Source organism: Odontomachus brunneus, unplaced genomic scaffold (assembly GCF_010583005.1).
Source record: "Odontomachus brunneus isolate Ranch 3 - 2012 unplaced genomic scaffold, Obru_v1 Obru_scaffold_017, whole genome shotgun sequence".
In the NCBI taxonomy this organism is placed as follows: Eukaryota; Metazoa; Arthropoda; class Insecta; order Hymenoptera; family Formicidae; genus Odontomachus; species Odontomachus brunneus.
Window position 1 is genome coordinate 735,743 of NW_022639467.1, and position 13,648 is coordinate 749,390.

General features: G+C 39.2%; 1 protein-coding gene and 1 long non-coding RNA gene across 4 annotated transcripts in view; one reads left to right on the forward strand and one right to left on the reverse strand.

Moving 5' to 3' along the window:
• The window catches only part of LOC116841668, a 50,412-nt gene that overhangs the window by 9,870 nt on the left and 26,894 nt on the right, over nt 1-13,648 (reverse strand). For 2 of the 3 annotated variants that reach the window (XM_032809896.1, XM_032809894.1), the window contains exon 2: nt 133-340. In XM_032809896.1, coding sequence (XP_032665787.1) covers nt 133-294 — 162 coding nt within the window. In that variant the 5' untranslated portion in view covers nt 295-340. Of the gene's footprint in view, nt 1-132; nt 341-2,742; nt 3,296-13,648 lie in introns of those variants that run through there. The other variant, XM_032809895.1, reaches the window with a different exon arrangement.
• Nucleotides 7,568-13,648, forward strand: part of LOC116841677 — a 22,869-nt gene continuing 16,788 nt past the window's right edge. The window contains exon 1 of the long non-coding RNA XR_004377582.1: nt 7,568-8,522. This is a non-coding gene — a long non-coding RNA (uncharacterized LOC116841677). The remainder of the gene's footprint in view (nt 8,523-13,648) is intronic.

Sequence of the window (13,648 nt, forward strand, 5' to 3'; positions counted from 1 at the left end):
ATATTATAGGAAGATGAACAAATAAACAAGAAGATGAGCAGAAATCAAGTAATAGCAATGCACTAATATAATGATTATACGAATATGTTACAGAATTAATTAACAAGATAGACAAGATGTACAAGCTGATACCTGTAGTTGGAGGTTGCCGATCTTCAAATTCGTAGAGGCCTTCTCGACATTGAGCCTCAAGATTTCATCAGCCGCCGCGTGCTCCTCTTTCGGTTTGAAACAATTCGAACAGAGCTCCTTCTTCCAGGCGTTTTGCACGAAGCGATTGCATTGTGTGGACATTGTTGCCTCACCGCAGCGACAGCGAAAGTCCCGTTACATTATCTCTCTGAAAGGAAAGAAGTGAAATAGCAATCGTTCGATTCAATTCTTTGATCGGCGTGACGGCGCGCATGCAATTTTGTCGAGAGCCAATTCGTAGATTTAATTTCCGGATTTCCATTTCCCGCGATTTATTCTGCTGGCTTGATTGCGAAAATTTAATTGCGACTTCGCTGAAGACATTTCCTGATACGCTCTTTGAAGCTCCTTGCGATATAGCCATCTAGCTGTCATCAACGAGCGATTACATTTGATGAATTTGATAAAAACCAAAACGAAACGAGTGAGTACATTTTCCTGTCCGCAGCGTCGGCAGTAGCTACCGCGAATACAATCGGGACAATTGACTGGAACTGCCCGGCCGACTGAGTAATTGCCTCACTTCCGGTCTCGGTTTCATTCGCAGCAACGGTGGCCTCTAGCCCGCACCCGTCATTAGCAAGTAATATGTAAAAGTATTATCGGGAATTTTTTCTTCGCAGGGATGTGCAGTCAAGAATGAATCGAGATGTTCCCGGCGATTTCGTTAAGGAAGAACGATTATGGAGAAATTCAAGCAATCCCATTAATCGTCATTAAAGGTAGATACAATATTAATAAGGCAATTTGCATAATTAACGTAATATTGCAGTGTATAAAGCACTTGTATGATTCACTGATGCTCTCTCTCTCTCTCTCTCTCTCTCTCTCTCTCACACACACGCTGTTATAGCGGCAGGATATTACTTGAGAAATTTTTTGATTCATCTTCCCGATATTGACAAATATTCGCCTATTTATCGCAGGAACTTCGAGGTAGATGAACCTTATCGTACGCGAGATATCGACTGCACAAGGGACCCGCGGCATACCGGAACGGAGGATATCATGCGCGCACCGAGGACGAAGACTCGAGACGACGACGCACGGCGACGTCCCATTAGCATGCAGGACTCGCGGACCAGGCACGAAGTACCGTTGCCAATCTTGTTGATCCGTTACATCTCTCACGTTCCTGTCTCTGTGCCTTGGAAATTCGCGCATGAAAAGCCTGTCTTGCGTCTTTACGGTCAAGTAAAAATCCGGACTAACGTCGAGAGCGCGTGCTTCACGGCCGGCTTCTGCGCTTCTAACCGGAGAATCGCAGGGGAGAATTTATTGCCGCGGGAAGACATATGTTACCTTCGCGAAAAAATGTAAATTGCACTCCGACGTTAGAGCATCCGGGCATAATCTTCGCGACAAGGCAGCGACAAGCGTAGAGCATATACATACTAAATAGCTCGTCGCTTGTGGGCCATACGACTGCAGAGCAGCGTTGTTCGCTGAATGTGATTTTTATTCTTGAACCGAATCTTTATCTTTTACAATCACGACATTAATTTATTCGTCGATTGTCTATTTAATGCATTTATTTGTTCTTCTTGATTGCAAGTTATCTAATAATATAATCATGCAATTATTCTTAAGACGAACTCTGATGTCCTTAATTGGGCACAATTGGAAGGAAAGAGAGAGAGAGAGAGAGAGAGAGAGAGAGAGAGAGAGAGAGAGAGAGAGATCGATTTAATTTATCAAGAAACAATCACGTTCACAGAGATCAAAGTTTGTTGGGTCAGGGTTGCTGAATGTTTTACAATGGCTCTGAAAAAACTGCAGGCTCATGACGATGTCACTTTACAATCATTACAAATTAACCGTTGCCACATAACTGCATACTACACGCGTAACTGCGTAGTGCAGTAGTTGTGATTTAGCATTCATTAGAAATTAACGGTGCCTATGCAGCTGCGTGTCTCACTGAAAGAAACGAGGGAGAGATAATCTATCGATATTCGTACGGAAAACAAACCGCTGAACGTAACCAGTACGCTGAAAAGTTTCCTTCTTTCAAGCGTATGGACGCGCATACAGGCAGACCTTGTCGAGACGTTTCATTCCATTGAGATGACGCGCGGCGTGGCACGCCGTGGCATGCCAAGCGAAGAGCAAGGCGAGGCTCAATGCCGAAGAAATCAAATGAATTTTAAGTATTGCGACACAACCGGCCGTTTTAATCTTAAAAGCTTCAAAGCCAAAGAATGCCGGCGATTTTCTACTCGCTACGTATACACTGTGCAAAAATACTTGCAAAATTTATTCGTGGGGTATAAAGATTACTTCTGTGAAATGAAGTTTATTTCTGTGAAATAAAGTCAATTTCTACGAATAAACTTTCTATCTCACAAATAAATTTCAAGTATTTTTTTCCACGCGATCAAGTATTTTTTCTCAGTATACACCGCTTGACGACGATTTTAAAAATATATCTTGTCAAATATCTCGAATAATTTACTTAGTATTCCAACTCAAATATGCTAGATAATGATGACATTGATCTTTTAATGTAATAACGAATCGAAACGGAATAGAGATTTTGTACAAGCTTACCCAGAGACTTGGTCATGCTGGAGTCAAAAGGTCTTACTCTATGAGAAATTCTTACATCCTCGAAGCCGGGCGAGTCATAAGTGGCACTTCCACTACGACCAGTGATTATCGTACCGTCAATGAATAAGCCAAGCACTCGATCGGCGAAGTCGCTTTAAAACCGTGAGTCGCGAAACAATTAGATTTGTTTAGAGCGGGAGCGCCTTCGCGCGAAAACACGTAATGTTTTAGCACACACGATGAACTAGTCTCCGTGAATCACGACGGCACAAGGGAAAAAAATGCTTAGTGTGTCGCGAAATAAATGTCGGCGTTTGTCCCACGTTACTTCCCACGGCAACGAACGAATAGCGCCAACATGTGTAAGAGAAACGGGCGAAATTATCACTCGTAGTTGTACGCGCTCACTATAGACACGAACACGGATGTGAGTCCGCACACTAGACCCTGACGAGAAGAAGAAGCGAAATAACAAGGTCTCCCATGATTACGGACGAGAGATTCATACGTGCTTTCCGCTGCGGCGCGAGTCGCTTCTTTTCGTGGTACTGCAATAATTACTGTTAACCCACCGCTTGATTGCGGCCATTAAACTTACCGCTAACCGTAAGGCGTCTGGGAATTTCGATGGAGCGCGGACGAAGAATTACCTGGGTGAGAGTAGAAGGGAGGCAAGTCGTTGGCTCGAGATCGCGGGATACGTCGCCGTGCGCGAGCAGCCGAAAGGCTTAATGGGTCAAGTGCGACCTAGTAATTAACTGATGCTATTTATTTGGAAAGCATTAACTACTTGTATTAAATTGTAAGAAATATAATTGCGCTAACGTGCACGTAGAAAAAAGTAGTTGAAAATTTATTTTTGGGATATAAAGTTAATTTTTGTACAAGAAAATTTGTTTCTGTAAAACTTTTTATTTCTACGAATAAACTTTATATCCCACCAATAAGCTTTCACTTTTTTTTTCAGTATAGAGATTCCAATATTAATATCGTGTTTCAGTCACATTTCTGAGCTTTGGTTCTGTGAAATCATTAAAATGTCCTTTTAACTATAGATTTTTTTTTCATTGTATGAGAGAGAGAGAAAGAGAGGGGAAGACGGAAGAATCATTTTCCAACTTTCAACTTTTATGCATTCGCGAAACTATTACTCCAAGTAGCAGGGTAATGTTAAACGATATATTATATAAACATTTATTTTTATTAACATTAAAATATCATTTGACGTTATTATGTTTGCTCGAATTCCTATGATGCATGGGAAAAAAGTTGGATTGTATAAACCAATTTCTGATGTAATATGAACAGAAACTTCGACTTCGATTATCAGAAATTTGTTAAAGTCACCTAGAAATCTTGATAATTTAGACTGAATTCTGATGACTCCGACCAAAATTTCTGAATCGTTCATGTGTCACCAGACATTGGTTAATATAACCGAGTCTTTTTTTATCCGTGTAAGGAAGTGATCGCCAGTTTTGGGCAAGACCAGTTTCCGCCTTTGACAAGAGATTTCTTTATCAGCTCGAGTGTTTCATCCGGGTCAACTGGCAGTGGACGAGCGCGCGTTTCACGTAATTACTCGAAAAATGAGAAGAAACATTCGTACTGTACACTTCCTGGCGCGGCTAAATGGAGGACAGGATGTCTGCGTCACAGGATGGCCAAGCATCATATTTCGACGCTGTGTCGCGAAATGCCGCTCTATCCCTTTCGCGCGAATAAATGTCACGCGACACAAAAGGCGCGCTGTTCGCTGTTTCGATTTTACTTTAATCCATCCTGGTGGTGTGGCTTATAAACGCGCGTCTGTAGCGCCGAAAGTGATGGAGCTCATACCTGCTCCAGCTTAAACCGGTTCCCGCCTTATGACCCGGAACCATTCTATTCTCGAATAAACCCTCCCCACGGGCGCTTTGCATTTCAAAACACCAAGGTAGAGCCGATACAATGACTCGCAGAGGTCTGCCGAAAAGGAAGAACACCTCCTCCGGCGATTCCCTAAGCAATGATTCGGCAATGAAATTATAGTAGAGAGCTACAAATCGTAAGCATTGTATAAGTCAGGCGTGCGGTATACCAGTATGAAGGATAAAAACAAACATCGCGCTACGCCAACATTTGTCCGCGAAAGCCAGGGAGTTACGTTCTGTATTGAGCGAAATGTACTTGCCGGTTCCTCCTGGTCAATCACGAAGCATCATGTTCAGTTTGCGGTTTGCTGTTAACAGCCGAACAGTTGGTTCGTTGGGCCTTTCATATTTCAAGGGCGCAACCGTACGTTGCGTCAAAGTATCTTCACTTCTTCAGTAACGATCCACGCATTCGACGGAAGAGTTCTTCTCGCCTAAACCCGTTAATCTTTCCAATCCAAAATATACTTCCGACATACGCGTTCTTGAGTTTCAATGCGGGATTAAAATGTCCCGTCTCTATCATGTACGCCAAAGCGAATCGTAACTGTAAGCATAACTGTACGTAATCGAAGAAGACGTTGAAAACTGCGTTTAAATGCGCTTAAGATTAGATGAAATGCGGATCGATTTGCTCTCGTTGCTTTTTATCGAAGCGACGCGGCACGACGCGGTTTATTCGTATTGTGCTTTTACCGGTCCTAAACGAGGTCGACCAGCTCCGACCATAACCACTCCTCCCTCTAGCTAGACTGCGTCCGCGTGTATTTGATCCTTCTGCTCCCGATCAGGATACAGAGGCAGATTTACCCCTCGTCGGGTGGACTAGAAATCCGAAGTCGACCCAAATCGAGATTTTAATTCTACGTTAACTCTGTAAACTTCAAGTAAACTCTGTAAACATTTTGTAAACTGTTAACTCCTGTTAAACTTCCCTTATAGAAATATCATTGATAATTACTTATTATCCAGTATTTTTAATACTGAAAATAAGTAATTATCAATGATTCTTAGTATGATATTTCTATAAGGGAATTGAAGGATCAATGGAGAATCTTAATATTTTCATGCTATTATATCCTGCACTAGATGCTACAAATATTTACTCATTATCGTCTTTTAAAGCTTAGAAAATTGCTCATTTCAGAATTATTTCATTTGCCGTGATCTCAATATTTCATCCGCATTTCATCGTTTCACAATTTCAAGAAACAATGTGTGCATTAACGATACGATTAATTGCATAAGCGATATACAGAAATTAATACGTAAACATAAAAACAACGGACTTTCTTATTTCTTAATACGTTTATTGTTAGTTTTACTGATGTAAGGTGACCAGATTTCCAGACTTAAATTCGGGACACTTCATAAATGTGTGAAGCGAGGGGAAGGTGATAAAAAGATCCGAAAATTATTCGACAATCATTGAAAATGATGACAAGTCGGTGTTTCGAATACCACTCGAAAAAATTCGGGACAAAAGATGAAGAATCGGGATGTCTGGTCACCTTAGCTGTATGTGTCGAAAAGGGAGGAGATTACTCTGTAATAATGTACTTACGATGTACATAATAATGTCCTGACAACCGCACGTCATTGTTTTCGGCACTCTAAAGCGGGAAGCACATACTCTTCCATAAAGACATACTGTACAACGCATGAGAAAATAAACCAATCAGAGTTCTTCATTTTCATCATAGCAATAGAAATGAGAACTCTGATTGATCAATTTTCTCACTGAGAGAAAAATGTATGATATTTGAAACTATAATGGCATAGTAAAAAAATTATAGTTAGAAATATAATTTTTATAGTAAATGTTACCATAATATTTGTAATATTTACAATATAAGCATAGTATAACCGACCCGTGTAAAATTTCTACCAAGAATTATAATTATTTGAAATAAAAAATATAGTAAGGTAACAAATATTAAATGATAAAAGAAATTAATTATTTTATATAGTTAACCCTTATAGAAAAGTATCACTGACTGTGATAAATTGACCAGTAATAAATAGTAATTTTATTACTCGTACGAGTAATAAAATTATTGAACGACAGTAGTTATCACTGGCCAAATTATTACTTATCAGTATTACATTTCTATAAGGGTGGCCTTCCCTTATAGAAAAGTATCACTGGCTGTGATAAATTGGCCAGTAATAAATAGTAATTTTATTACTCGTACGAGTAATAAAATTATTGAAGACAGTAATTATCACTGGCCAAATTATTACTTATCAGTAGTACATTTCTATAAGGGTTAACCACTTGCTCGAGTTACTAACCACTCTAGATCAATCGCGTTCGTTTCGCATTACGAGGTTGTCATCGTGGTTACTCAATCTAGACGTTGGTAATGAATCTCGCGAAATGCTCGATCTTTTCGCGCCAAGCAGCAGCCATGGGCACACAGCGATCCACATCGCTCGGCGTTTCTCGTGTCTTTTATACGTCGAAAGTGAGACTCGCGCGTTAATAAGTCTCAGGAGTGTCGAGAATAGCGATGTGCAATCGCCGGGGCGTATCGTGAAGACGTCATTTGTAAGTAATCTTCCCGTTTCTCCTCACGATATATGTAAGGTGACCAGATTTCCCAGCCTTGAATTCGAGACACTTCATAAATATGTGAAGCGGGGAGAAGGGAGTAAAAAAGGACAAAAAGTGAAAAATCGGGACGTTTGGTCACTTTACTGATGTTGTAGAAATTTCGATAAAATCTGGGAATTCACAAGAGTGAAAAGGAAGGAGTTGTAAAATAATACAGTTGTGTGTGTGCGCAGCAGTAATTCTGCGCTTCAAAAAAGATTCTTCCTTTTTTTCCTTTTTTCTCTATATTTTACTTGACTTTTAGGCTTTTTCGTTAGCCCTTTCAACCAAGGTACCAAAGTACAAGTTCCAAAAAAATCAGGTCCGAACGTACTCGGACATATCTAAACGTAACGGCTTTCCAACAGGAATCTAAAAATTTGTTACTATAATAATGGTCGTTTTCCAATTGATGACACTATCGCACAGCCATTCTATTGGTTAAACATTACCTAAGTATCATCTACTCTACGAACCATTTTATTGGCTAAATATTATCTAATTTACGTGAAACTACTTTATTGGTTAGGAATCATCCGAGTTATCTTCTAAGATAACACGCAGCCAATGGAGCAGCTTTGTTTGTTTCTCATTGGAAAGCCTCCTATAGTATCTGTTTGATTCAGGGTGAAAAACATCGTTAGTAAATTCAAGGTGAGTCTTGTTGAGTGTTTTGAAAGTGTTGGTCGTTGCGATCTCTCAGACAACGAGGTGATATGTACGCGTTATTGTTTACCGGGTGATAGCGGGCCGACTGGCGTTTTTGCCTCGTTTTGTTTTGGTATTCTCGCACGCCGCGTATCTTTTCGCTAATGTATTATTGAGCGCCGGCGAGTCAAGTACGTATCGCGACGCGGATATGCGTTTGTCAGTATGTGAGTTACCATTTTCGTCGTTCCTTTGAATATTTCGATCGGGCTCTCGCGTCGTTAACACGTTTCCTTCCGGATTGTATCTACGCGAGTTGGGTGATGGCGTTGAGATATTCAATTACAAGAAGCCACTTATTAGGCCTGTTCTTTGTAGCTGCACTACTGAACTAGTGCAATAAGTTAGAGTGAGAAAACGTATATTTGTTTCACTTCAATATATTGCACCAGTTCAGCAGTGCAACTACAAAGAACAGGCCTATTGAAGGAAGGAAGGTATCTACGCGAGTGTCAGTGCCATGGGTGTACGTAAAGGAGATGCAGGAGGATACTGGATCGGGAGACAAGGATGGAGAACACAGAATACTGGAGCACGGGCAGTTGTACATTATACATTTCCAGGTGTGTGTGAAATCATTTTATTAGTCTCGATTTTTCCAACCTCTTGATAAATTAACAGTTAAATTATATGTATACCTTTGTTTTTACTTTAAACTAGACAAAGACAGGCATATGATTTAATTGTTAATTTTTTAATAAGTTGAAAAAATCGGCTCTTATTCTAACAAATTAGAATATATTGTAGTTGAGATTTAGACCGGTTTATAGACAGTCATTATTGAACAAATAATTATAGCAAATCTTCGATTATTCGTTTTTTTTACTAGTACTTGTATTTATTTTATATAACAATATTAAAATTCTTACCATTGATAACGATACAATTTGACTCGATACAAATCTATAGCTCTAAATACGCTCTCAATTAAAGAGAAATCATTTTATTAGTGCCGATTTTTTCAACCTCTTGGTAAATTTATTAACAGTTAAATTATATGTATACCTTTGTTTTTACTTTAAATCAGGTAAAGACAGGCATATGATTTAATTGTTAGTTTAAGTTGAAAAAATCGGATTTATTATTCTAATAAATTAGAATATATTCTAGTTGAGATTTAGACCGGTGTTTATAGTCAGTCATATTATTGAACAAATAATTATAGCAAATCTCCAATTATTCGTTTTTTTACTGGTACTTGTATTTATTTTATACAACAATATTAAAATTCGTACCATTGATAACGATAAAAATTGACTCGATACAAATCTGTGACTCTAAATACGCTTTCAATTAAAGATTGAAAGTAATTGAAAGCTATGAATACCGGTCTTAGATTCCATTATGAATCTCGCAAGTGCTGATTTTTTGTGCGTACATCTATTGATATCTGCCAACGTTCTCTTTCCGCTTCCGTTCACCATTGTTATTGTACCGAATCTAAATACACAGAGAGAACGATTTGTTGTCAAATAAACATTTCGTTGGAATAGTCTAAACAAATTACTTGGTTGACACATCAAAAATATTTCTTTGGAACTAAGCCGCAAATAAATATTTTTGTTGCGACAAACAAAATTTTGTTCGATCAATCAAAAAATTCGTTTGGACTATTCCAAAGAAGTGTTTATTTGATTCAACCAAATCGTTCTCTCTGTGTATAAATCGCTATTACAGCAGAGCGTTATTGAATACCCAACTGCTATTTTTGCTCTTACAACTCGTTCCTTAATATCATATTTTCGTTAGTACTTATTTAATTATCATATATTCTCTCTGTGGTCGAATAAATTCGAGGCACACATTGCTTATTAAAGTTAAGAAAAAATTAAATGTGGGTAGAGAATAATCGAATTTTACATAATCCTGAAACAAATTCTTCAACATGGCAGTGGGCAATTATTTAAAGCGTAGAGGTAGAATAATAACTTCAGGAATTTGTGATTAACGTAGAAGCGACATTTCGGCTCAGGAAGTCAGGTATTTTGTCACGTACGTAATATATGTTTTCTGATCACGTTGGATCTTTCTGATGCCATTCTATTCTATTAATGAACAGATATTATCATCATAAAACAATAGCTTCATGACGTCAGAAGCGAGGAATTATTCGTTGTCGCATTCTTCATCACGAAGGAAAAAAATCACTTTATTCTCATCTTCGGTTTTCATTCTACCTCAAAATATACCTCGGTCAACATTATTCTCAGAACACGTCCGCTGTGGTTCTAATTTCACTTTATTCGACGGCTCCTCTCACAGAAGTTTTTGACAATCCTTAAAGCAAACACTTTCATGAATCTCTCGCCTTTCCTCACGACTTTACTATTCCGGAGAACGCGCGGATTTCTCGCGGCTTTCGGCGACCGGCTTTCCACGCGTTTTCATCACGGGATGTACGTGCGTGCGTGCGTACGTGTGTGTGTGTGTGTGTGTGTGTGCGCGTGCGTGCATGCGTACACGATGAATCTATACGTATCATGGCAGATAGTAGTGGTAGGATGAGGCTGTGTGATCGTTTATGCACGGTTAATCCATATGTATGACGTTTTAGCGTCGGCTTTAGTCTTTCACTTTGAGAATCGGAATGCGCGAAACCGTGTGTGGGTGATGCGAGGTGGACTTTCCCTCGTAACCTTGCGATCCCGCATCGCCGTTCGCGCGCGAATCGCGCGCGAATCTCGTTCCACGCCTCGACCGTGTCGCACCGCTGTTTCCTTGCACTCTCATGCCGCTTAATTCATTGTGGTCCACGCGAAGCTAGATCAGAAAGATAGACCCTGGAAGATAGATCATAGTCACTTGCCCCTTAAAATGACGTATTTGTGTAGTGAGAATGACTCAATCGGCGAAGTGCCCTGCAAGTATCAAGTGAAACGTGTGCTCCAAGTTCTTTTTCTTATTTTGTATCGTGATTATAATGAACTTAGGTGTTTGAAGGTTTTATTATTACAAACACTGTAACAATCAGGTATATAATCAGTAGCAACTCATCAAACGTAAAATAAAAATGTCACGAAGTATATTCTTCTTCAAAAAGGTAAAATCCTTAAGTGAGTCGCTTTGTAACCTCATAATATAATGATAAAATGATATAATGAATCGTTGCGATTGGTCCCACTATATTGAGAGACCTGCGAACTAAACCAATAAAAAAAAGAGCCGAAGTGGCCAAACTGTTAAGGCTTCTGGTCCCTCGCATTGTCTATCTCTTTTTTAATGACGTCAGAAGCGAGAAAATGCATGCTAAAAATTCTTGCGAAATACATTGAAATAAAAATATATATCCATAAAGTAACACTTGCAATCGATTAAACAAATTTGTAAGATATTCCGTTTTGCTCCACTTTTTGTTCTAACAATCAATAATTTATTGTAAATTAATCTGAATAGAAATAAGCGAAGAAATAGATTAAGAAGATTAATTGTATATCACGTTAATTTACGACAAATTATTGATCGTTAGAGCAAAAGGGGAGTGCATCGAATATCTTACAAATTTGTTTAATCGATTGCAAGTGTTACTTTATGGATATATATTTTAACGTATTTCGCAAGAATTTTTAGCATACATTTTCTCGTTTCTGACGTCATTAAAGAAGAGATAGACAATGTAAGGGGCCTTAATAGGATTCGTTTAGACACTGCAAATGCTTTGAAGCGCTGCATAAACCAAAATCATGGTTTTTCTTTAAGCGTTTCAAAGCGTTTGCAACGTCTAATGAATTACATCTTCTATTTTCTAGGGACACTACGCGAAGCGCCCATTCAGTTCGCCCTTTCGTATTTTTTCGAGAGAATACCGTAGCACGTTTACCGTAGTACGTTCTGCAGTAGACGTGGTGAGATAACTTCACAAATCGCGAAACGCGGTTAGCTCCTTTCGCGAAAGGGCGCGCAATCTCAGCCACCTAGTCTGAACAAGGCACCTTTTTCGGTGATACGACTCCACTCGCTGCCCACATACTTGTCTTTTTTTTTTCGAAAGCTCCATCATCCTTGTAGATAAATACCACGTGTGTCGTAGTGTCATATCCTTTTTTAGACACGCAAATATTTGAACAAGGAGATGCCTGTTTAGTCTTTGAATAATCCTACTGAATATCAATATTTCCAAAGCTACGATAATCGTTTTTGAAGATATTTTGTGTAAATTTCTTCATGGAAGAAACAACTCTGTTAGTGAATTCTTTGTTATTTGGAAACTATTGAAAAACTCATTTAGTTGAGTTAACCAAAATTTGGTTAAAATAAGATGGAACAAATGTTTTGGTTGTGAGAACCAATATTTGATACTTTGAACCAAAGATTTTATTTTTTGAAACAAAAATGAAACAGGTTTAGTTTCAGAGAATCAAATCTTTGGTAGAAAGAAAGAAATTTTGGTCCTCACAACCGAAACATTTGTTCGACCCTATTTTAACCAAATTTTGGTTAACCCAACTAAATGAATTTTTCAGTGTAGATGAAAAACTTCGTTGTAGGAATAAAAAGATTTCTGTAGGAGGTTCTTACTTTTCAATTGCTCTGAGTTGCCTGAGTTTTAATGCTGTTGAATGTTCAGATGAATGTTTTCGGTAACAAAGATATTATCTCTCATCAGCGAGTATTTCGTTTGATCCTTATTCAATTATTTCGACATGAGTCGAAATTTTTTCTACACGTGCAACTTCCGATAATTCATTCGTAATTCTCACGAAGACCTCATCTGGATCGCGTCATTTTCGTAAAACATACATTCTCTAGTTGCTTTCCGTTTTATTTGAAAGCAAAAATGAAAATAGAGGTCTCTTCGTATCACTTGTAGGATACTATCAATCTCACGAAGAGGCTTCACTTATATATCGCGTCGCTTCGATAAAATATATATTCTCTGACTGTTTTTCGTTTTATAATTCGAAAGCGAAAAGGAAAAAAGTGGTCTCTTCGTATCACTCGTAGGATAACATCGATCATTTGCAAATGAAATGACTTTCTCCACGAGACATTAATTGCTCGCAATTCGTTGTCGTTTGTACTTGTTCTCCATAGATTTCTCGATTTTCCCACTTAGCATATAATTATACGCTGTACGTAGACGCGTGAGCACGATCCGCGAATGAGTTAAGCGTTTCAACGGGTTGAACGAGGTGCTCGAAGCGTCGCATCGGGGTTTATAACGCTTGCGCCAGATTTCCCATTGCTCATAGAAGGCGAGCGGAGAAGAGCAGAATGGATAGTGTCCCCGATATTCCGTATACACGGAGAAAGAAGGACCTTAGACTTAGCTAGGTATGTGTGCCTCGCGCATCTCCCCTGATGTCTCGCAGTCTCTCGTCGTCGTTATCGTCGTCGTCATCGTCGTCATTCTCAATGACGTTTTTACAAACATCCGGAAGTATTGTTAAGAGAGCTCACGCGATAAGTCTGTCGAGATCGTCTGTTGCCCGAGATGCCGCGTCATAGTTGTCCCTTGGAAAAACCAGATCCGACCATCGCGATACCGTTTCCAGCGTGCTCGCGCTCCTTCTCTCCCTTTCTCCTCGCCCCCTGCGGCATGTTATTATGTTCTGTTAGCGCAGCGGAGCGCCTTTTCGTGCCGGAATGCCGTGAAATGTAAAATGCCGATATAATAGTACACCTGCCGTGCTAATGAGCATTGGAACAGAAAGAAAGAGTTGAGTGGGTCACGCGAGTTACGACGCTTCCG